At 48.1% G+C, this 24856-nt stretch overlaps 1 protein-coding gene across 2 annotated transcripts in view; it reads right to left on the reverse strand.

The window, feature by feature from the left end:
• TBC1D2 (TBC1 domain family member 2) overlaps window positions 1-24856 on the reverse strand; it is a 42518-nt gene that overhangs the window by 14852 nt on the left and 2810 nt on the right. Inside the window, exons 2-6 of one of the 2 annotated variants that reach the window (NM_001101981.1) lie at window positions 24468-24609; window positions 19954-20101; window positions 14426-14559; window positions 10421-10605; window positions 2150-2524 (exon numbers count right to left, since the gene is read on the reverse strand). In NM_001101981.1, the coding sequence (NP_001095451.1) occupies window positions 2150-2524; window positions 10421-10605; window positions 14426-14559; window positions 19954-20101; window positions 24468-24609 (984 nt within the window). Of the gene's footprint in view, window positions 1-344; window positions 1457-2149; window positions 2525-10420; window positions 10606-14425; window positions 14560-19953; window positions 20102-24467; window positions 24610-24856 lie in introns of those variants that run through there. The other variant, XM_005210170.5, reaches the window with a different exon arrangement.

Raw genomic sequence — 24856 nt, forward strand, 5'->3', positions numbered from 1 at the left:
TGGCCCTGCCAGCCAAGCTCTGTATTCAAGAGGTCAGTGATTCTGTTCTCACACTGACAGTTTGGACAACAAGGGGCAATTTCCTCAAAGTTGAGTGTCCTCAATCACAAGGGCAAGCAGGAGATGTGAACACGTTCTGTCCCCAAACCTACAAACAGTGGAGTTTTGATGGATTTTCTATTTTCTCCTGGATCAAAGACCCAAAGGCTAAAAGTAAGGGAGTCTAGTACGTACAACTCTTTCTAGCACAAAACACCTCCACGGTGTCAGCTGAAGGACTGATGGCTTTCTAACAACCTCGGGGGAGCAGCTGTCAATGTAAGCATGGGTGATGTGAATCGTACCCAGAGTCTCTTCATCTCTGAGCTCACTGACAAACTCCTGGACATGCAAATTCAGGGGCACATTCAGTCTCCTAGGTGAGTCCATGCTTGTGCAAGTCCATTTCTCTCACCCCCATGCTGCTTCACTGGGTCTTCAACAGTGGGTTCCAGCAGAATGGCACAGAAAGGAGAAAGACACTTAGCAGGCGGAGCAGAATAGGAAAGCAATCTGATGGAAGCAATCTTCACCGCTTTATGAGGAACTCAGGGCTTCCCTTATGGCTCAGCTGGTAAAGAATCCACCTGCAGGTCGGGAGACCTGGGTTTGATCCTTGGTTTGGGAAGATGCCCTGGAGAAGGGAAAGGCTACCCACCCCAATATTCTTGCCTGGAGAATTCCATGGACTGTATAGTCCATGGGGCAAAAAGAGTTGGACACGACTAAGCAACTTTCACTTCAGAGCTTTCTAACAACCTAGCTGCATCTGCATTTGAAAGATTTTGTTTTCCTTTTGAACTCAAAAGAATTTCTGATTTTAGACCAAATAAGGGAAAAGGTTCAGAGACTAGTTATGTGCTTTTTCCTGCTGAAAAAGAAAGGGAAAGAAATTTGGGTTTCGTGTCATCTTTTATGCTTCTAACAACTAGGACTGGGTAGGCCGTGTAATATAAAGGCGAGATAATTTGCCCAAGGTCACACAGCTAGCAAGAGGCAGTCTGCCTGACTTCAGAGCTTGGGGAGTGGCTATTGCACCACACTGCCCACTGGTTTCTCAAAAGCTCCTGCATTTCTTTATCTTTTTTTTCCTTTCCCCCGCCCCCATGACCCCCACCAATAGCAGTTCTTTGATATAGCGGTTTGGGATTCCCACAGTAATCCGAAGTATATTTATGTGGCTGTGAGTGCCAGGGTTGGGGCAGGACTGACTGGGGCTATATGGCTGCCTGTAGGGACGGTGGGGGCTGAAAGCACCTGTTCCCAGCTCCTGTCACCACCCTCCAGGGAGGAGGTTGCAGCCTGTGGCAGGCATCACACCTTTAATAAAGTCCTCACCTCCTGAGCGGTAACTGGTCCCTGGGAGATGGGTGAGAGCCACAGCCTGCACGAGGGTGAGAAAGGGATGACAGTGGTGGCTAGAAGCACTGGGAAGGCAGCAAAGCAGACAGAATGGTCAGAGAAGGGAGCTGGAGCCCAGGGCTTCCCTCACTTCCTCCACACACAGCCCTGGGCAAGCAACTTCACCTTTCACAGCCCTGGCATCCTCCTCTGTAGTGGGGAGCACATAAGTGGCTGCCTTCCAGGGCTGGTGCGAGGACTAAATAAAGTGATGTAGAAAGGGCACCTAGGATGGTGGACACCTCACCATCAACAATCTGTATGTAGGGGTACCGATTATTATCGTCATCAAGACCAAGTCACAGCAGCACAGGTCACCACTTGTGTGCAGGACTGCTGAAGAGGGCCACTGGGCACCTCGGTGGCTTCCAAGGACATCAATGTGGCACTGAAGGAAGCTGACCAGGCCGGCCCCAGAGTGCTTAGGAGTTCTGACTCCAACTTGGGCTTTTCCATCTCTACTCTGATAATTTAGAGATACGTTCACTTTTCAGCTTAGGGTATCATGAAAACGTCAAGCTGCATTGGGTCCTCTGGATAAGAAAGTGAGGGAGTGTGCAGCAATGCTTCCACCAACATCTGTTTCAAATATGAATTCTCCAGATTAAGGATCACCCCAGTTCTACCCAGAAAACCCCTGGGGTCAAGACCAGTGTCCTCCCCAAGGGCCCAGGGCCCCTACCTACCTTTTTTTTTTTTCCCTACCTACCTTTAGGTGCTCCATCTTCTCCTGTTGGCTCAGGAAGTCCCTGTCAGCCTCCTCTGGGGCCTTCATGAAGTCCTGGGTGACCTTCTCAGAGAGCTTGCAGATGACCTGCTGCTTGGCCTGATTCTTGTCCAGGAGCAGCTGCACGTGCTGCTGCAGTTCCCGTATTTCCTGCTCCTGCAGGCTTGCTGTCTGCGCCAGGCTCTCCCGCTCCCGCTCCAGGGCCTCCACCCGCCGGCCCAGCTCCGCAATCTGCCGCACTTTGTGACGCACCAGCTCCAGCCGGTCCTTGTCCTGGGCCGCTGCCAGGTATGCGCTGGACACCCTCTTCTCCTGCTGGGCTGCCTCTAGCGCCTTGTGCAGGATCTTCACCAGCTCCTGCGTGGGAAAGGAGAAGCGCCCAGAAACTCAGGGAAGGCCTGTGAGGTGCCAGAGGCAAGGCGAATGCTGTCATCAGTTCTCCTACAAGCCCTGGGAGGTGGTGGGTATCATCTCCTGCATGCATGCCAAGTCGCTTCAGTCATGTCCGACTCTGGACTGTAGCCTGCCAGGCTCCTTGGTCCATGGGATTCTCCAGGCAAGAGTACTGGAGTGGGTTGCCGTGCCCTCCTCCAGGGGATCATCCCGACACAGGGATCGAACCTGTGTCTTTTATATCTCCTGCACTGGCAGGCGGGTTCTTTACTACTAGAACCACCTGAGAAGACCATCATCTCCTGGGATATCTCATTCTAGCACCCACATTCTCTCTTTCTGTTTAAAAGAGCTTTAGGGACTTCCCTGCTGGTGCAGTGGCCAAGACTCTGAGCTCCCAATGCAGGTTTGATCCCTGGTCAGGGAACTAGATCCTGCAAGCTGCAGCTAAAGATCCAGCAAGCCACAACAAAGATCCAAGATCCTGCAAGCTGCAACTACGATCTGGCACAGCCAAGTGAAAAAAATTAACGTACGTGTGTGTGTGTGTGTGTGTGTGTGCGCTCAGTCATGTCCGACTTTTTGCAACCCCAGGTAGGAATACTGGAGTGGGTTGCCATTCCCTTCTCCAGGAGATCTTCCCAACCCAGGGATCAAACCTGAGTCTCCCACACTGAAGGCATATTCTTTACCGTCTGAGCCACCAGGGAAGCCATCAAAAAAATTAATAAATATTAAAAAAAAAGAGAGTTTTAGTTAGACACATGGATCCCCAGCAAAGGATTACATCGCCCAGCCAAACTCACAGCTAGATGTGGTCAAGTGATTATTCTGCCTAAATGGGATATGAGAAATGCTGTGGGTAGCTTCTGGGTCATACCTTCCAAACCACTGCACACAGACTGCCCTGGCCCAGTTCCCTTTCCTTCTGCCTGGGAAATGGCAAGAACTGAAGTAGCCACGTTGGGCTCACAAGCAGAACTTGCATATTGAAGATGACACAGTTGTCCTGCCAGCTCAGAACTGTGCACTTCACTCTGGATTCTTCAATGTCAGAGAGAAATTAACTTCCAATATGTTATAGGCTTTAAGGCTTTAAGCTTTATAATACTTTAAGGCTTCTGCCCGTACCCTATACATGTCTGTTTCAGAAATGAACAAACGGAGGCCCAGCAGAGTGGAATTTAATCCCAAGTCATTCAGCCACTGAGCTGCCTGTGCTTGGTCAGTATTGAAGGTGGAGTGGCAGCGGTGTGGCATGGCTCTTCCCTCTCACTCCTGAGCCAGACGTTCATAATCAATCTCAGTATTCCTTCCTGCTAACCCTAGCTGAGGCCTCAGAATCCTTCTGAACATGGCATCCATGCAGTCACTACCAATCGAGTTGAGGCGGCATTAGAGAGAAAACATGCTGGCAATCCTCACACCAAGCCACAACACCTGGGGCTTCATTCAATCCATCTGTGTCCATGCCTCTGCCTACCAAACGATGCCTGTGAGGCTGGTGCAAGGAAGCAGCAGGGAGTTCAGAAGCAACAGACCTCGATTTAGTTCTTCGCAGGGCCACCTGATTCATTCAAGTACACTGAGCATTCAAGGTTTGATTCCCTGTGCCTTTGAGCTTCCAACCTTCCCAGCACTGGGGACCTGTTCTGCCCCAAAGCAGGGATATGAATTCATCTGGGGCCAGGACCAGGGTATCAGAAATCAGGGAGCTCAGCAGCCAGTCTCATGTGAACCTCAGACCTGCAGGTGGGGTCTTTAGGTCACACTGCCATGCTCCATGCCAGTCTCATCTGGAAAAATGTGGTTCCCTGGAGACACCTTAACTGTATGTATGCCAAAGCATTTAAATAAATGATTGGCTGGATAGGGTGGTTTGCTAAGAACAATTCCATTTTGGAGGAGAACTGCCCCAAATCATTACTTCATTTGAGAAGCTAATGATAAGACCAAGTTAGCATACAACTTCTGAAACCCTGGTACTAGTGACTGTCCCTTTTCTGGTTCTTTCTCTTCTATCCATCCATCTAACCTGTATCAAGTGCTCACTCAGTGCCAGGCCCCATGCCAGGCCCTGGGACCCAGAGAGGGACCAGTCACCATTCCCACCCTCAAGGGCCACAGAGGCTGGTGGAAGCAAAGGTGAACCACTGCTGTGGAGTGAATTACTGCGAGAGACGGAAGCAGGGGTGTCTGTCGGGGCACAGGGCAGTGGGCAATGACTTTCGTTTGGGGTGGAGGCAGGGGTGCCAGGGGGCGGGGCGACCAGTACACTTCATAGAAAGGTGGAGCAGCTTAAACTGATCCTGAAGAATGAGGAGGGCCAGAGATGGTCAAGCAGCAGGTGGGAGACGTGGGGCAGATGGAGGGAGCTGAGGATTGGGAGAACTTTGCAGATGGGGCTGAGCCAACTGCTTACGCAAAGGCTCAGTGGAGTGAAAGGACAGGTATGCAGCTGCAGGTAGGTCCTGGGTGTGGAGGGGAGGTGGGTGGGGAGGGGGTTGAAAACCAAACCGGAATGTCAGGAATTTTTAGAACTCAGCTCCGCAGGGCTGTGCAAAGAGAGATTAGCATTCCTGTGGCTGCCGGTGACTGAGAAGCCCAGACCATTTTCTGCTTCAGCGGAGATTTGGAGGCTACCCTGGCTAACTGCCTGGTGAATTAACCCCACACAGGCCACTGTTTGGACTTGCCCTAGCCTCAGAATTGGGTGGGTATCTGTCCCCCAGGGTGGCAGAGTCAACTCTGAGGCCCATTTCATTCCATCAGCTGTCTCCCCCTTCCCACATCTGGCTCTCAAAATCCAAGACCAAAACACCAGGCCAGGAGTCTGTCCTCTCGTCCCAGGATCTGGGCACCAGAATGAGACAGGAAGAAAGGGACCCGGAGATAGTGGAGCCAGAGCAGCAAGTGAAAGGAGAAGCAGGAATGGATCATGGATTTGGGAAACCTGGAGGCTGGCCGGCCCCGGGAGACCACCTGGGCCAGTCACCCCACTGTCCCATGGGGAGACTGAAGCTCAAGGAAGCAGAGAACTAAAGGGACCTGGTGGATCCCGAGTTGGGAAACTGCAGCTAGAGCAGAGGGCTCCCAACTCCAGTCCTAAGACCTTTGACTTCTCCATGATGTGTAATTAATGGATTTTGCATAGAAATGCTTCTTTTGATTTCTTTAAAAATAGAAATAACCCATATTCATAGCAGCATTATTCACAAAACCCAAGAGGTGGAAACAACCCAAGTGTCTATTGATGGTGCATGGATAAATGAAATGTGGCATACGATGGAATATTGTTCGCTCTTAAAAATGAAGGAAATCCTATTACATGTTACAACATGGATGACCTTTGAGGACTTTATGCCAGGTGAAACAAGGCAGTCACCAAAACACATATATACATCAAATAGAAATACAAAAAACAAAAAGCAAAGCTAGAACATCCCATTTTGAAGCTGCTTTTGTCCTTACAACATGTGAAAGCAGCTCTCCAGGTCAGTCATTATCGAACAACACGCATTTGCAACAGTTCAAGAGTATTCCTTGTATGGAGCACACGATACCCTTCATCCCATCCCCGAGGATGGACACCTGGCTTGTTTCCAGTTCCCACAATCCCCAGCAAGGCCTTAGGACTGAGGCTTAGAAGAGCTGGCTCAGTGATACTTCTAATATTTCTTAATCGAATCATTGTTTGGCCCACCTTAGACTTTAACAATGGGTAACAAGTTGTCATTTTAGTAAGTATTTTAAAAGTCAATAAATCATTTATCTTATGAACGAGTTGATATCTTCACCACTCACTAAAATCAAGGTGGGTGGGCCCAACAGTGCTTGTGGGAAGAGCACTGGACTGGGCATCCTCTTACCCCTAAGGGGCTCAGGGCCAGCTGTGAGCAGGTGAAGGAGCCCTGGGTTCCCATTCCAGATCCATGAAGGTGGACCTAATGTGCGTGTTTCAGAAAATGGAACCTCAGCTTTCTCGTGTGTAAAATAGATAATGGTCCTATGCCACCAAGAGGCACCAAAAGGATGACAGAGAAAGTGTGGCAAGCGTCCTTCCCCATGCTGAAATACCCCTTTCAATCTTTCAGTGCTGAGGGCGCCCTCTCAACCCTCCCTCTGTGACCCCAGGACCTGTATTCTTAAGTCTCTGTCTGCAGTTCTGGGAAGTGAGAGCTTGCACTTTGCTCCAACCAAGTGTCCTAAGCGAGTTACACACCTTCACCAAGTAATCCTGAGTGCACTAAGCTGGCCACAGGCAGGGCCCAGGAGGAGTTCATCCTGCTTAGAAGCCAACAGATGGCCAACACTACCACAAAGGCCAGCCTTCCATCTGCTGGAGCAGACAGCCTTCAGGTTGGGTGCAAGGCTGTCGACTCTAAAAGCCTGATTCACTGGACCAAAGCTGCCTGGTAAACTCTGGACACCTCCCAGAGTCCAGATCTCCTCTGGGGCCAGCACTGCAGGGGCCTAGGATGGGTAATGGCCTCATGGGTATTGGAATCACAGGAAGTGCATTCATTTCTCCTGAAGAGCAGTTGTGGTGTTTGTGACTGACATGGGGCTATCCTGTGAGACTAGAGAGGAGGTGGCTGGGCTGTGAGGAGTCCTGGACTTGGGGAAGGATACCAGTGCCCAAGGCCTGGCTCTTCCAGCTGTGTGACCATGAGCAAGTCACCCACCTCCTCCGAGCCCCTTGAACAGGGTGCAGTGAAAAGGGCAGAAGCTCTGGAGGCAGACTCCAGAGCCTGATCCCTGGTTTGCTGCCCAGGAGGGCAAGGGCATGCAGAACCTCCCAGGACTCTGGTGTCTGTCAGGAAAGGCGAGGATAACTGCTGTAAGTTAAGGAGGACAGCGCATGGAGGGCACCAGCCTGCACGCCAGCAGTGACCTGTGCTCACGTTTTCTCCATGTTCCGGGCAGTGGAGTCCCCAGAGTGCCTCTGTGCCCTCCAGAGCAGCCAACAGAGCTTGAGATACAAGCTCTTTACTATTGGCAGTGTCTGCCTGGCTGATTGAGCCAGGACAAGACCCCCAGTTCCTGGGTCCTTTTACAGCCTAAGGCAGGAAGGTGTATCTTCCCACTGAAGAGACACAAGCAGGTATCTGTTGGCGCCAGGCCCAGAAGTCCAGTGGACTCTTTCTGCAGCTGAAGCATTAGACTTAGATGGTCTCAGATGGAGAGCTGCTCTCTGACCAGCATTTCTGAGTGCCTAGGGTACCACTGGGCACCCCAAGATGGTGCCAACCTCCTCTGTCTCATCTCTGGGTCAAGAGTCTACCTCTTCTCCTTCCTCTCTTTGGTTTTGGTATTTGGGTTGCGGGCAAAACCCCAGTTGGTAAAACTGGGGTCCCTGTTCCAAATGTGGAATAAAGGTAAGGACTGCCTCTGGCCCACGAGCAGAATTCTCAGAGGCCCTCGGGGTGTGTGCGGGAAGGAGTCAACAGGGAGGGCACAGAATGCCGAAGTCACAGCCAAGATGACCACACCTGCATGTCTGGGGCAGCTGCTGGCTGCCAGGTACTGAGTTTTGTGAGTCTTGACACAGACCTTTTCAGTAAAACATGATGATAGCCCTATTTGATGATAGCTCCATTTATAGAGGAGGAAGTGGAGACTGAGAGAGGTTAGGGAACTTGCTCAGGGCCAGGACCGTCTTATTTAAAGGTCTGTGCGTTGAATTGCCCTCTAGACTGAAGTGCATTTGGGAAATGATGGGTCAGAGAGCAGGCAATTCACTCATTCCCTGAGGCAAAAGCTCAGTCCCAAGACAGTCTCTTCCCACTCTCTGTCCCAAGAAAGTGCACGAGTAAGAAAGTCCAGATTCTCTAATGCTTGAACAACTTCTCCCTGATGTTTTCAGGCTGACTGTAGGGGAGCTGTCAACAGCCTAGGTGGCCCTTACTAATGTCCAAGAGCTGGCCTCATTTAGTGAAGAACGAAGAATCCTCCAGGGTTGCACAAGGCAACCACTAGGTCTCCCAGGGCTTCTTCACTTGACAAGAAGGCGATGGCACCCCACTCCAGTACTCTTGCCTGGAGAATCCCATGGACAGAGGAGCCTGGTGGGCTGCAGTCCATGGGGTCTCTAAGAGTCGGACAGGACTGAGCGACTTCACTTTCACTTTTCACTTTCATGCATTGGAGGAGGAAGTGGCAACCCACTTCAGTGTTCTTGCCTGGAGAATCCCAGGGACGGGGGAGCCTGGTGGGCTGCCGTCTATGGGGTCGCACAGAATCGGACACGACTGAAGCGACTTAGCAGCAGCAGCAGCAACAACACCCTAAGAGGAAAGGCCACCCACACTTCCTAGAAAGAAGGGAGAAGATGCACAGAAAGGAGAGGAAGTGTCTGCATTCTACATTTCTCTTCCTTTCCAGGTCAGGTTTGGGACTTTCATTGTCCTGGTCCAGGAATCAGGAAACTGCTACAGCTCAGCTTAATGCCCTTGGTTCTCAGGAGCGGCCTCATGACACTCACGACGGGAACACACCCTCACGACAGGAACACAAAGGTAACGGGAGACAAGAGTGATGGCTGGGGTGCTAGGTGTCATCAGAGGAGACTTCATTTGCTGTAAGGATATATTTGGGTGCTGTAAGGGCTGTGTCTTTTCTCACCGTTTGTTCTCCAGTGCCTAGAACACCGTGTGTCTGTAACAGGGCCTCAGAGAAGGCTGGGTGAATAAACAAATGAGCAGAGAACCCAGGAATGGATGAGTTTCCTCCTTTGAGGACTAAAGTCACCTGCTGCTTCATTAAATGTAACCCCTGACCTGCCAGGTATGAAGGCTCTGCTGGTTCCCAAAATAACTGTTTAGGGTGAGAAAGGCAGAGAAAGGGCCAAAACAAGGTAGGGAGAGTGCTTTTCTGGACTGTGTTCTCCAAAAACAGAACAGAACGGAAAAGAAGAAACGAACAAAGGAGAGACTATTTAGAAGTAAATACAGTATACTCTTTACCTCCCCAGGAGCAAGAGCAGAAGTAATGCAGAAAGAGACTCAGGGTTTCATAATAACTTTCGTGTTGGGTTTTCTTAGCCAAGGCTCAAGCATGAGAGTGTACACCTTCCTCTCAGAGGAGAAGGAGCCTGGGACCTCAGCCGGGCCCATCTCTACAGCACCACGGGCCCTGAGCTCAGGATTTTCGGTAGCAACTGTGCTGGTGTAATCACTCTTATTGTGCTAAAGAGAACCTACTGCCTCTGCTGCATTCCCCACTGCTGCTCTGCCACATGACCCTGACTACTTCATGAGGTCACTGCCAGATGTGAACCTGATTTACTCTCTGGCTGGTAGGATTTTTGAAGGATTTGCACATCTGTGTATGTGTGTGACCTGTTTTCTACAACGACCATGTAGCTCTTTCTTTTAACTGCTAGAATTAACTTCTGTCTCTACAACACTTGAATCTTTCTCCCTGTCACTGTCCTCTGTGCTTAGCCCTTGGGCCGCACACAGAGACCTGTCCGCTTTTTCTGCCCCGTGACAGTCCTTCAGAAATCTATACCCAGTTACCAGCTGCCAGCTCAAAGATCCCCCAGTTCCTTCAGTGGCCCCTCCCAGGACCTTGCATGCAGATCACTCTCCTCCAAACACTGTCCCTCTTCAGGTGTGGGGTCAGGTCATGGACAGTCTCCCAGGGGAGATCTGAGAGACCCTGTCCTTGTTGGCCTTCGGTCACCTAGTCCGAGTGACAGCATGTCCCTGACTGATCAACAGCACAGTATTCCCAGCCACATGCAGTTTGGCTGTTTAAGGACCTAGACTAGCGAACACATCATATCTGATTTGTCCAGGGGCACCAGGCCCAGAGGAGAGCACCAGAGCCTGGGGCCTCTCTGGGGCCAGAGCTCACCTTCTGAGCCTTTAGCTCCTTGGTGAGCATCAGAACCTGCTGCTCCAAGGCCAGTACTTTCTCCTGGGCAGTTCGGTTCCGCATGAGCCCTTCACTGAAGAGCGGGAAGGTGTTGCTCTGGCTTTTGGCTTTCCGAATGAGACTGGTGGTCAGAGAGGACTTCAGAGAATTTGCTGGATCCTTCCCTGCTCAAAAGGAGAACACAGAGGTTGTGATCAGCGGCCTCAGTAGTTCTCAACCTTGGGGTTGCTGCAGAAGCCCTGGAAGGCCTGGTAAAATGTAGATTGGGGACCCACCTCCCAGAGTTTTTCCATCAATAGGCCTGGGGAGGGGCTTGAGAATTTGCATTTTTAACCGTTCCTAGGGGATACTGATATAACTTGTGCAGGGATCACATTCTGAGAATCAAGAAACTAAATCAACATTGTTTACACTGTGCTGGCTGGCTCATCCAGCCCATCCTCCAAACCGTGCCTGTTCCCTACTCTCTGATTTCACCCTGCAGGTGCTACCTCCTATGACCCTGCTGGTGTCTGCCAGGTGGCCATCTCCTCAGCCACAGGTCCAGGCTGGAAGTACTTTTTCTTATTTCAGGATTCCTCCTCTACACTCCGGGCGATTTTCAAAGCACACAGATCTGTCCACTGACAGGAGCACAGAAGATCCATACTCTGCCTTCTCGTCCCAGTGAGTAATGGAAACCTTCATTTGATTCTAATTACAAGCTAAATTAGGAGAGTCATACTTTCCATAGCTGAATGTCTCAAGGCTATATCCTTTTATTTCCTCTAGGGCCTGGGTCAGCAACCAATGGCCCATAGGCCAAATCAGGCCCTGGCCTGCTTTTGTAAATAAAGTTTTATTGGAACCCAGCCCTGCTCATTTATGTGTGCATTGTCTGCACTGCTCTCACACCACAAAGGCAGAGTTGAGTACTTGCCATAGAGACTGCATGGCCTACAAAGACTCAAATATTTGCTATTCTGGCTCTTTGCAGAAAATGTTTGCTGATCCATGCTAAATTTTATTCTTAAATCTAGTGTTTGAAAAATCACTTGTCCCACCCTACTCCCAGCCGTGCTTTAGAGCTCTGCCATCAGCCTGCATGTAGGGCCATGCAATGGTCTCAAGGTCAAGAGATCTTCAGAATTTTGACTGCATGGCATACACCATGTCTGTTATGAGGGCCCAACAGAAATTCTTCTCAGCTCTCAGTGCCAGAAAAATCTTTGCTTCTTTCAAGAAAATATGTGTTTATAGTTTTATGGACACTGAAAAATAATCTAACTGCTTACATTTCCCTCTTTGCCTTGGCTGCTGAAAAGTTCAGAGCCACATTTGCTGCCTACTTTGGTACAGTGTAGGATTTTTTTCTTGAGCCATCTTAATTTTCTAACTCAATTTACTCATTTATCTTCCCCCAATAGTACATCTTAAGGAGTCATACCTAGTCCTTTTAGGACTATGATGTTAAAACTAAGGATGAGGTATGAGATCCCAGGGGAGAGGACAGATAGGACTCGCAAAATGAGCCCGATGACTTTAGCAACTTTCTTCAGGGACCAGGCCAAGGGACAACCAGATAGTCTGGAACAGATAAAAAACAACTCCTTGGTCTTGTTGAAGGTAGGAACAAAATGGTCTTTTTCCAGACTTAAAAGAAACCTGATTGTTGTTGTTGAGTTGCGTGGTTGTGTTCGACTCTTTGTGAACCCATGGATTGTAGCTTGCCAGGCTCCTCTGTCCAGGGATTTCCCAGGCAAGAATACTGGAGTGGGCTGCCATTTCTTTCTCCAGGGGATCTTCCCAACTCAGAGATCGAACCCTCATCTCCTGCTTTGTAGGCTGATTCTTTACCACTGAGCCACCAGGGAAGCCAGGGTTGCCACGGCAGCCCAAAAGAAATCTGGTTGGGCCAGTTACAAAGCAGCCTGCAGTGCTCAGATGAATGCAATGCTTCTCTCTCTTGCCATGGGGTCTAAGAGAGCAGGGAGGCTCCCTGGAGCCCTGCTACCCTCTAATAACACTGCTGTCCAGCAGCCCTGAGGGCAGGCAGGGTAGCATCACTGTGCCTATCTTACAGTTGAGGAAAAGTAGGCCTAAGGCAGTGGTTTTCAATCAGTGCCCTAGGATTTCACGGGAGTGCCTCAAAGGCTGACTAGGGAGAGGCTTTGAAAGAGCCTAGACTCCCAGTTCTGCTTTTATCTGCTTTGTGTATCAGATTTTGCTTGTGCGGACAAGGTTTCATGACAATAAAGAGGTAGATTTCAAAGGCAAGACTTAGAAATGAGGCTTCAAGCAGTAGTATGGGGCCAGATTGTTGGGCCTGAATCTTATTCTGTACTCACTGTGCAGCCATGAGCCAGTCACTCCACACAACGGTCCCCAGTCCACTTGGTTATTAAATGAGAACAACAGTATTTACTGCTCAGGTCGTTGTAAAGACTAAATGGATTAATGGAGTGTAAAGCCTTTCGTGCATGTGGATGAAACTTGAAAAGATCCTGCTTTAGTAAAAGACACCCATCACAAAGGACTATATGTGGTAGATTCCATTTCTATGTAATGTCCAGAAAAAGTAAATCTATAGAGGCAGAAAGAAGATTAATGTTTGCCTAGAGCTGGAGGAAGATGGAGACTGAGACTGATGACTGAGCAGTATAGGGTTCCTGCTGAGGGTAATAAAAATGTTTTAAGGATTTCTCAGTTCAGGGGCCTTGGGTTCAATCCCTGGTTGGGGAACCATATTCCACATGCCACAACTCAAGAATTCATAAGCTGCAACTAAAAGAGTCTGCATGCTGCAACTGGCACAGCCAAGTAAATAAAATAAGAAAAAAGAAAAGTTTTAAAATAGATTATGGTGATGGGTTGCACAACTCTGTGAACATACTGAAAGCCACTGAATTGTATGCTTCAAAGGAGTGAATTGCATGGTATGTGAATTACTGGCAATTTGATCTCTGGTTCTTCTGTCTTTTCTAAATTCAGCTGGTACACCTGAAAGTTCTTGGATATCTTAACGAAACTGTGACCACTGCCCCCCGACCCAGCAAAAAAAGGAAAACCGTTTAGAGTAGCCCTGGTACAAAGAACCTGCTATTGATTCGATATAGTACTGATTTTCTCTTGGGCTGTTGGTTTACCAGACAGTGCTCCACACTAAAGTCACTTCTGTGCAGCCCAGGGGTTCTCTCTACCATAAGACTTAGCTAGTTTTTTCCCAATTGTTTCCAAGTTAAAATATGTCCTAAGGTATGAATGCCCATTCAAAGATGCCAACCCACCCTGATGGGTCACTCATATTTTGAAAAACAAATAATAAAGTGCCATATCATGGTAGGAAAGAATACTTTGAAGTCACTTGTTCTGCTTCTTCAGGCTGATCTGATTTTAATCATCCCAGAAAAGCATTTTCATATCCTTTCTTTACAAATTGAAAAAAAAAAAGGAAGGGAGAAAAAGTGAGAGATATTTTCCTTTATTACTTCAAGAATCATTTCTTGGTGTTTCAGTTTGGGAAAATGAAAGGTGTTCTGGAAATGGATGGTAGTGATGGAAAGTGATGGTAGCACAAGAAATGTGCAAGTACCCTACACTTAAAATTGGTTAAAGTGGTAAATTTTGTTATGTATTTTTACCACAATTTAAAAATAAAAGTGGGTGGGGGGACTTCCCTGGTGGTCCAGTGGCCAAGGCCCTGCATTCCCAATACAGGGGACCCAGGTTCAATCGCTGGTTGGGGAACTAGATCCCACATGTCGCAACTAACGGTTTGCATGCCGCACCTAAAGATCCTGCCTGTTGCAAAGGAGATTCAGCACAGCTAAATAAATTCAATTAAGAAAAAAAAAAGAATCGTTACTGCTGCTAGACCCATGGAAGCCCAGGAGGACTGATCTGGATCGTTCCGTCTTTGACACAAAAGCAGGGACGCTGGTTTAGGGGAAGACAGAGGACACCAACTTAGTCTCTGAAGGCAGCTCGGGCCTGGGCAGAGCTCACCTGGGGCGCCAGGGCCAGGGGGAGAGGGCTGCTCCTCTCTCTGCGTCTCCTCGATCAGTGGAGAATCTTCTCCGGGGGGTCTGTGGTTTGCTCCTTGGGTCTGCTTGTTGCCCCGGATGTTACACATTGTGTTTCTGAAAGGAAAATAGAGGGTCACGAGGCTGATGGCCTTGCTGTGCTGCCCACTGCCCTCCCCGCTGCCACTGCTGGTGCTCAGGCTACGTCCCCAACCCCGATCACGGCCTGATCAGCCTGCCTGACTCCAGGTTCCCTGCAGGATGCACCCCATCTGAGCCTCTCCCAATACCCTCATCCTTCTCCTTCCGCTTTTTCATCATACACGTCACCTTCCGTACATAACATTCCTTGTAAGCAATACAAGCTTGACTCCTCTGCCTCCAACTCCACTGCTGGAATGTAAGCTCCATGAGGGCAGGGGTGTTTGTCTGCTTTGTTCAGTGAAATAGACTTGTCGGATTAACTTTCCTGAAACCTTCACCTGGTCTTAGAACGACTTGGCTTAAAAAGCACTAGTGGCTCCTGACTTCTGCTGAGAGAAGTTCCAAACAACTTCCAGCCTCCTGCTCCCTTTGCTTTCTTTCCCTGCTCAGACCTGTTCTCTCGGCAGCCTTCACTGATCACCTCACAGCCTCCAAGGTGCTTACTGTACTTCAGGGATGGGCCTCCCTTTGACCAAGCACTTGCCTAGGCTAAGTAATGGTGTCTTTTCTTCAAGAACTGGGCACTAACCTACCTGCATGCCTGTGGGTACCTGGCACTGGGTCACATGTGCCCAGAGTGCAGACTCAACAGATATTTTTTTTCCAACATGGGCTATTTTTTAAAAAGTCTTTATTCAATTTGTTACAATATTGCTTCTGCTTTATGTTTTGTTTTTTTGGCCACTAGGCATGTGGGATCTTGGCTCCCCCACCAGGCATCAAACCTACACTCCCTGCATTGGAAGGAGCAGTCTTAACCAGGGAAGTTCCCTCATCAGTGTTTGCTCTGCAGGAAGGAACTCGGTATCACCAAAAGCTGACCGGGCACTACAGACCACAGAGAAATTCACAGTGAGTTGAAATGGATGAAAAGGCAGTTTAACTGAGTTTATTTTCCCTCTGCAAAGCGATAAAAGCAGATATATTCCAAAATATAAACAAGGAAGAAAAAAATGAAGAGTTCACTACGTCCATGTTTTTTAAACAGGATATGAACCATTGTACAAGCTGCTCACTTGTGTCTGACTCTTTGCGATCCCAGGCACTGTAGCTCTCCAGGCTCCTCTGTCCATGGGACAAGAATACTGGAATATTGGAGTGGGATTACCATTTCCTTCTCCAGGGGATCTTCCCGACCCAGGGATCAAACCCGGGTTTCCTGCATCACTGGCAGATTCTTTACCATTTGAGCACCAGAGAAGCCCATGGTAGACTGAAAAATCAGTTTGCTATCATGATAAACATCTAAAAAATGGAATAGAGAATATCAGAAGCATCCCACTTAGAAAGGGTTTTCTTTTGTGAATTACATATATGCATACTGAGCTATAAAATAAGATGGTCCTCTGTGTGTGTAAGTTTTTGATAACTAATTCAATCTCTTTACTTGTTATAGGTCTACTTAGATTTTCTATTTTTGAGTCAGTTTCAGTAATTTGTTTTACTTGGTATTTGTCCATTTCATCTGAGTTATCTAATTTGTTAGCATATAATTGTTTATGGTATTCCTGGAAGGAAAGTTATGACCAACCTAGATAGCATATTGAAAAGCAGAGACATTACTTTGCCAACAAAGGTCCGTCTAGTCAAGGCTATGGTTTTTCCTGTGGTCATGTATGGATGTGAGAGTTGGACTGTGAAGAAGGCTGAGCGCCGAAGAATTGATGCTTTTGAACTGTGGTATTGGAGAATACTCTTGAGAGTCCCTTGGACTGCAGGGAGATCCAACCAGTCCATTCTGAAGGAGATCAGCCCTGGGATTTCTTTGGAAGGAATGATGCTAAAGCTGAAACTCCAGTACTCTGGCCACCTCATGCGAAGAGTTGACTCATTGGAAAAGACTCTGATGCTGGGAGGGATTGGGGGCAGGAGGAGAAAGGGACTACAGAGGATGAGATGGCTGGATGGCATCACTGACTCGATGGACGTGAGTCTGAGTGAACTCCGGGAGCTGGTGATGGACAGGGAGGCCTGGTGTGCTGCGATTCATGGGGTCGCAAAGAGTCGGAAACGACTGAGCGACTGAACTGAACTGAAACTGAAACTGAATAAATCTTTTTATTTTTGTAAGGTTGGTAGTAATGTACCCCTCTCGTTTTTGACTTTAGTCATTTGAGTCTTTTATTTTCTTGGTCTTTCTAGCTAAATGTATGTCAATTTTGTTAACCTTTTCAAAGGACTATCATTTGATCTTAAACTTGTTTTTAAAACAAAATCCAAAGTTTAAAAATAAAATAAAATTAAAAAAAAAAATTAAAAAATTAAAAAAAAAAAAAATCCAGCTTTTTGGTATAGATGAGTCCAGAATAGGAAAAGAATGAGATTGTTCTCTTATGGCGAGTACAGCTAACTGATAGAAGGTAAAATTAATCAATTAAATTAAGAACAGAGAAGAAATTAGAACTCAGCACTCCTAACACCTGAACTTGAATAAGGTACCCTTGACTCCTTGGGCTAGACATTTCCTCCTCCTAGTTCTTACTATGAAAGTATTAGTTGCTCACTTGTGTCCGACTCTTTGCAACCCCATGGATTATATAGCCCGTCAGGCTCTTCTGTCCATGGAATTCTGCAGGCAAGAATACTGGAGTGGATAGCCATTCCCTTCTCCAAGGGATCTTTGCAACCCAGGGATTGATCCTAGAGGAGCACTATTACGGATTATCACTCTGTGCTGGTCTTGTACTGAGCCCCATGACATGAATCTCACACATGATTTGGCGAAGACCCTGGGGAACATCCTGTAGCCAGAGGCACGGTCTGGTGGGATGACTGCACTTTGCCTTGCCCAGGGACTGCAGCCTCCCCACCATGTCCAGGGTCTCACAAGTAGTCACTCCTGGGGTATGCGAAGGCATAAAAACCCCAACTTTGTTCAGTAAAGATCGTTCTAAGCCCTTGTATATGTCTCTGCTGGGGACAGGAGGCTCACTAACTGATGTCACAGACCAGGTGGCCACAACCCACCCAAACTACTGTGCTTGGAAGAGGCATCTCCACTGTATTGACTTTGCTTAGAGCAGTTCATGGATCATTTTCTGTGTAGGTTTAACTAGGTCTGAAAGGCCTGGTTGAGCATGGGAGCAGTGGTCATAAAGCCTTGTTCTGGAAGGACAGATAACCTTGGGCAGGTCATTTATCCTCTCTGAGCCTGGGTTTTCTCATGTGCAATGAGATGAGGGATATATCCACAACCAACAATGACCTGGCCCTTGCATGGGCCAGGTCCAAGAGAAACACTAGGAACTCACTCATCTCATCCTCACCTACACACACTCAACTCATTTACTCCCCACAGGAGCCCAAGGAGGTAAGTCCTGTTATAACCTCCACTAGACAGGAAGAATTGAGACTTGGAAAGGTTAAGGAATCAAAGCCACAGAGCGAGCAAGTGGTGGAACTGAGCCACAGATGTGGATGTCTAACCCATGTCTGAGAACTTAACCATTAGATGCTACTTTTCAAGTTTGTCCGGACATCTCAGTGAGAGCATAAAGCACTGAGCACAGTGTCCTTCCTTGAGTATGACCGGGGCTCATGGCATTGCCAAGAGCAAATACCAAGCCCAGTCAGGCAAGGGCGTGCAGGAGACAAGGGTCTTTCCAGGGCTGTGGGGCAGACAGGGCACTTGCAACACCATCTCACATTTTCTGTGGGTTATTTCAAGTAACAGTGATCCTCGGAAACTTCCTTTTTTGCATGTTCTTGGTTCCGCTTCTCTTGTTTGGTGGCCGTCAGTAGGCATGATCCTGGTTTGATCTTCGTGAGACCACTCTGGACACACACTGGCTGGGTGTTTGGGTTCCTCAGGCTCCCTCTCCCCACAGCACGCTCACCCCCTGTACCCAGCTCCCTCCTGCTTCACCCAAGGGAAGATCCTCTGCAGGGTGCCCTCCTTGTCCACTCATCCTGGGGGGCTCAATCATGCCGCATACCCCCAAGTCTCTCTCTCCAGATCAGATCTCTCTCCTGAGTTCTAGGCCTTTCCATCCAAATGCCTGTGGTGGTAGTTCCATCTCTAGCCAGTAGGCCCTAAAGGACACTCATCATTATTTTCCCTAAAATCTGTTTCTCTCCTGGGAATAGCACCACTCCCCTACTAGTTACCCAAGCAAATTCAAACACTGAAGCCGACAGAGAGGAATGCTATATTTGAGTCACACAGAACCAAGGTCTCTAATTCAAGTCCAGCAAACAATCTATTCTGCTTTCTAAGAGGCCCCAGCTCATCTGACGTCCACAGAGAAAACAAGCACCCAAACAGGATCAGTAGTGGGTATCGTCTGAATTCTCCAAAGCTTCCACCCCTTCAGTTAGAGCAACAATAAAAGCAGCAGATAATATTCAATATTTAAGTGCTCACTGATACCCAAGCACAATTCTAAAGCAGTTTACCTTTAAACTTCTTGCCCCAAACACACATGAGGCAAACATTACTGCATTTACATTTACTAACAATCTGAGTGAAGCACAGAGAATTCAAACATCTTGCCAAGGGTGGAATAGCCTATGACTGGTGGGGCCAGGATACAAATGCAGGCAGTGTGGTCTGAGAGCCAGGCTATAGTGCTGTCTTCTTATAAGCTGTTTAAAACAAAGCCTGCCAGTAGGAAATATAAATTATATATACCACACATGAGTAAATGAAAAAGAAGCTGAGACATAATCGAAATACAGTAAATTACACATGCGAAAAGTGAATAATGATGCATTTGACATTTGTAGAAAACTGTGAAGCCATCACTCCGTTACACTGAATAGATCTCAATTATGCGCATATGTATGGGTTTCCCTGGAGCTCAGTGGCAAAGAATCTGCCTGCCAATATAGGAGATAAGAGTTGTGTCCCTGGGTTGGGAAGATTCCCTGGGGAAGGGCATGGCAACCCACTCCAGTATTCTTGCCTGAAAAAATCCCATGGACAGAGAAGCCTGGTGGGCTACAGTATACAGGGGTCGCAAGAGCGCTGGACACGACTGAGAACTAAACAACAACAACAACGCGCATGTGTATACGGAAAATGTGAGGAAGGAGGTGCTAAGAACGCTTGCCTGGGTAAAAGGACTACGGGTAATTCCAAAATTTATACCTTTCTGGGTGTTCCTAATTTCTTACAGACAACGTGTACTATTTTAAAAATCAGAACAAAGGTAGTATTTTAAAGTAATGATGGCATGAATTGAAAATAAAGAGCCTAACCCCCAACCCAGGTCCACCTCCCCGCAGGGGAGTCATACCAGATTGCTGTAAGCTCTGAAGGAGGGGCTGCCTGCAGCTTGGCAGGCCTCTCAGCTGCATGGCACTTACTGTATTTCAGTTCCCAGGTGCTTGAGGGAAATATTCTGAAGGGCCAAAGGCCTGGCATGGACTGGCTGCCAGGCAGCTGCCACACCCACAAGATCAGTGGGCGTTTTCACGGGACACAGGAACGCCTCCTCCTCCTCCTCCTCTTGCTCTGAGGAACAAAGAAAAGGGAAATCATCCATGCTCTAAGTCACTGCACTTAGGAAGACAAGCCGGGCAGTGTTATGATTGGGAGCAAGTGAGAGTCTGTGAGCTGCAGAGCAAGGCTTCCCTTTAGGTTAACAGCAGCCAGAGGCAGGCTTTTCACCAAAGGTTTTGCTGGGACAACCTTCCTGGAAACCCCCTTAAAAATCTGCAGAACTGTGGATATTTCTACATCTGAGAATCCATCCCAAAGAAGTTCTAGGAGATGCAGACAAAGCTTTATGAGCCAGGAGGTTCATCCTGGCACTGTTTGGCCTCACACTAGAAATAACATTAAGGGTCTGGGGAGAGGTTAAACACATCATGATGCCTTCAGGCAATGGACTGTCACTCAACCATTGAGAACAATGCTAATGAAGAATGCTTAGGAATATGGGAAATATCCACAGGATATAAAGTGGAAAAAGTTGAGATTCTAGTATGATCTCAACTGTCCAGAAAAAGTCTCAAAGAAGTACACTCTGCAATCTTAACAGAGGTCAGAACTGCATGATGGGGTTAGAAGTGGGCAGGTTATGCTCATTATAGTTTACTTCTCCCCCCACCCCAAAATTTTCTACAGTAAACATGGATTCTTTTATAAACAGAAAATATACATTTATCAAAAGCAGATGTTAATAACGAGATTTTATAACACAGGGAAATTTTAGGGACACAATACTGAGTGCCAAAAAAGCTAAGTAGGGCCTTTTGTATTATTATATGATCAGAGATATGTTTAAATAAAAGGCAGGCAGGAGTCCATGATATAACATTAACATTGGCTGTCTCTGGGTGATAGGCTTATGGTTACTTTTTCTTCTAGTATTCTATGTTTCCAATACGTTCTGCTTCCTCCAAAATGTTTAATAGTAACGAAGGTTTCAAGGCTAAGGAAGCATTATTTGAAGTATAAGAGAGAGGGAGGCAAAATATTTCGAGGTCAGTTTTGAGTGTTACAAAAAGTGGGAGAGAACTCAGGCCACTGGAGGGGTGGCATGACCGTGATCAGGCAGCCCCTGAGGATGACAGGATAGCAGACACTCTTTGTTTGGAGCCCTCTCACTGAGAGAGTAAAAGATTGCAGGGGTAGAGGAAATTTATTTTTGCACTACATCTACACAGAGGGCATGGGTGCAAAAACATAAAAAACACAAGCACACCTCTGAAGGGCTGAGGGCTTGGCATGGACTGTTTTATGGGTTCAGTTCCAGACAGATGCCCCCACAGAAAACAGAACTGATATGACCCAAGGCTCTGGTCTGGGGTCTCTGGGCCCCTCTCCAGCCTAGAGAGGGAGGTGTACATGCCCTCAGGGAGGTGCCCACACAAAAAGCTTTCAGTAGCATTTACTTGTAATTCTCCTTTTGCCTGAACTGTAGGGACTGCCACATCATCAGTCTGAAGAAATCAGCACAATGAAATTGCCTAGCCAGAAGGTCGCTGCTTCCCCAAAGGGCCCTGAACAGATGACCAGTTGCCCCCACAGCCTGAGGGGTGTCGGGGGGGTGTGCGTGTGAATCTGAAGACTAGGGTTCAAATTTCAGTGCTGACATTTTCTTGCTGTGTGACCTTGGACAGGTCTCTTGACCCCTTCGAGCCTCAGTTTCCTCTTCTGCAAAACGGGAATAACTACCTACCTAAGATCTCTGTGAGGATTAGGGAACTTGAGGCACGTAAAGTGTGAGAACAGAGTAAGTGGTATATGTATTTCTATGATGATATACATAAAAGTCCTTCGTAAACTGTGTCCTACTTTGGCAAAGTGTTATTATTATTATTATAGATCTGCTGACTCCCCCTTGATCCTCCATGGCTCTTATAGAGACCAGTGTTTACGGCAACTATAAAATAACGGTGTTTAAAATAAAGGTGTATAAAATAAACACTTAAAGGCCGCAGAGAACATGCCTTGCAGATTGCTCAAGGACATGATTAAACACTTTTGAAGAAGATGAAGTGTCCGTGACTCAAAGTCAGATGCAAGTCTGTTGGTTTTTGCTCCCCTAGGAGCATGCCTCTGCTTCCTCCCAGGAAGGGTGGAGGCTGGAGAGGTGGGGCAGTCTGCTCTAGCGGGGTCTGCCAACTTGCTCAAGACTCCGGAAATGTCTTTCTAGGGAAGGTTCCTCAGGGCCCCTGTGTCCAGGAGGGTGGAGGCTGCTGTGGGATGAGAAAGGCTTCAGAGGAGAAGTCTACATCCTGGCTTCCTGCATCTTACCCCAACCCTATTCCCCAACCCACCCCCTCCCCACGCCCCACCCCCAGATCCCCGAAGGAGACTGGTGCCTGGTCATTAAGGCAACTCCCCTCCCCCGACATCCACTGCAGGGGCAGGCCCAGAAGAGGCCCACTGAGTGTGTTGAACCAAAGGCATTCTTCTGATAACCTGGTTCTTTGGACACTTGGGAATCCTGTCAATGGAAGGCTTCCTTGGTACTCCTAGTCTGAGGTTGATCTGGCAACTGTGTCATTCAGCCACAGGTTCTGGCGTAGTCAGGGCTATTGGCTCTCCCAGAGATGGGAGAGGAGGGTGAGAAGCGCAGAAGCAAAAGCAAACACACCCTTCCCCAAAGAAAGTGCTTAGCAGCATAAAACACACAGAAGGTTCTCTCTGGAAATTATGAATGATTATCATAAACCATTAAAAAGAAGTATTTACCATGACAGTGTACAGACACATTCAGTAACTGCATTATTAGGGCAGTTCTCAAGCACTGAGCATTCACTATGTATCCGGCTTTATGCTAAGGGCTATATATTCCTTTTCTCACTTAATGATAAAATTCAATATACTTACTGACACATTCATTCAGTAGATACCCAATGTGCCCGGCAGGGCATCAGGTACTGAGGATACAGGTGACAGAGACATGGAACCCACCTTTGGAGGGTAGGGGGCAGAGACTGACAAGCACACTGTGATTAGAACATAACGTTAACTGTCTGCAAAAAGCGTTGAGAGCTCACAGAATCCAGCTGGCAAAGTCCTGGAAGGCTGCCAAGAGGAAGTTAGCAAGGAGGTGACAGTGGAGTGTGGCCGGAGAGTGTAAGCAGGAATGTGTCACGTGGACAAAAGTAGGCAGGGACGCCTCTGGTGCTGCTGAAGTGCACAGCACAAGGTAGGCACTGGGCGCACAGGCAAAGGTGAGACCAGGAAGGACAAGGCCTGAATCTGGTGCTAAAAAGCTGGGCCTGGGACATGGAGGGCGGCCATGGAAGGGGGTGCGGCTCAGGTTCTCATTTGAGAAAGCTCGCTTGGGCTACAGTGAAGAGGTGGGGTCTGCGGTGGCAGGCTGGGACACGCAGACACTGGAGAGGAGGCTGCTGTGGTTGTCCAGCTAAGAGTGGAGGCCTGACCCAAGACAATAGCAGTGAGCACCTGGATCTGACGTGCACGCCAGAAAGCAGACATCGCCGGCCCAGGCGACTGACTGGACTGGCTGAGATTCAGGAAGGGGCAAATGGTAAATGAAGGCCATTGGCTGAGGGAAGGAAAAGTGGGGAGAAGGATAAAGGCAGATGAGCTCGGTCTGTAATGCATCTGGGTACTAGGGTCTAGGAGGCGGCTGGTCACAGGTCCCGCCCTCGCCCACGGGGGTCCCTGTCAACTAATGGTGAAGCATGTTAGACACGCTACAGCCCTGTGGGTGGTTTTCTGTCTCAGTTCTAAAACCTGCCAGTCACAGTCCTGGCTGCAATATGGGTGTGGGAGGGTATGAGCTCCAGGACTCCTCCATGCTGAGACGTTTTAGGATTTGGGTTCTTATGGGTCACCTGGGGGTAAAGGTTCTGCCCTACAGAAACATGGGATAAGATCACAGATCTACTCGACTCACAACACAAAAGCATTTATGTCAGAAGCAACAACAATAACTGCATTTTCTCATTAACCTTCCTCACAGGTTGTGAAAGTTCTTGAAATCTTTGCATAATTGCTATCATCATAATATTAGCTGACGTCTACTGAACTCTGACAATGCTCAGACATCATTCCAACCACTTAAGCTGTGTAGATTCATTTAATCCTTATAATAACCCTAAGAAGTAGGTATAGTTTATTAACCTCATTTTACAGGGAAGGAAATTGAAGCTCAGAAAGGTTAAGCAACTTGCCTAAGATTGCACAGGATGAGGATCTAAAGCCAGCCAGCATGGCCTCAGAGCCTGTGTTCTTGCCATGGATGCTATACTGTTGCCCTAGCTGATCCTGAGCCACATCCCTGGCTCTCTGCTTCTTTAGCAGAGGACTCCTCCCACTTACTCCCAACAGGAGGGTAGAGGCTTGGTCACCAAAAGCCCTGGGTGTATGAATAGAAGGCAAGCCTGTTGGGTACCTAGCTCAAGGCGCAGGGCAGGCCCATTCCCAGCCAGGGCAGCGTCGTGGGCAGCAGGAAGTGCAGGCAGGCTGTTGTGGAACTCCCAGCGCTTCATCTGCAGCTGCTGCAGCCAGTACAGCATCGCTTGCTTGGTGGCAGCCTGAGAAGCACAAGGGTTAGTTGGCAAGGCCCTGTGCCCACACGGTGGGACTGGGTGAGGGATGTGAGAAGGTCATGGGAAGTTTGGCAACTCTCTCCTTCCTGAGAAAACAAAAAACAAAACAAAACACTGCCACTGTGGATAGGTGCCCATCTTTGAAACACCACATGCTCCTCAGTCATAGAAGATAACCAGGCTCTGATCTTCCACTCAGAGATATCTTAACCTTTCTGGGCCTCAGTGTTTT

Source organism: Bos taurus, chromosome 8 (genome assembly GCF_002263795.3).
Source record: "Bos taurus isolate L1 Dominette 01449 registration number 42190680 breed Hereford chromosome 8, ARS-UCD2.0, whole genome shotgun sequence".
Lineage (NCBI taxonomy): Eukaryota > Metazoa > Chordata > Mammalia > Artiodactyla > Bovidae > Bos > Bos taurus.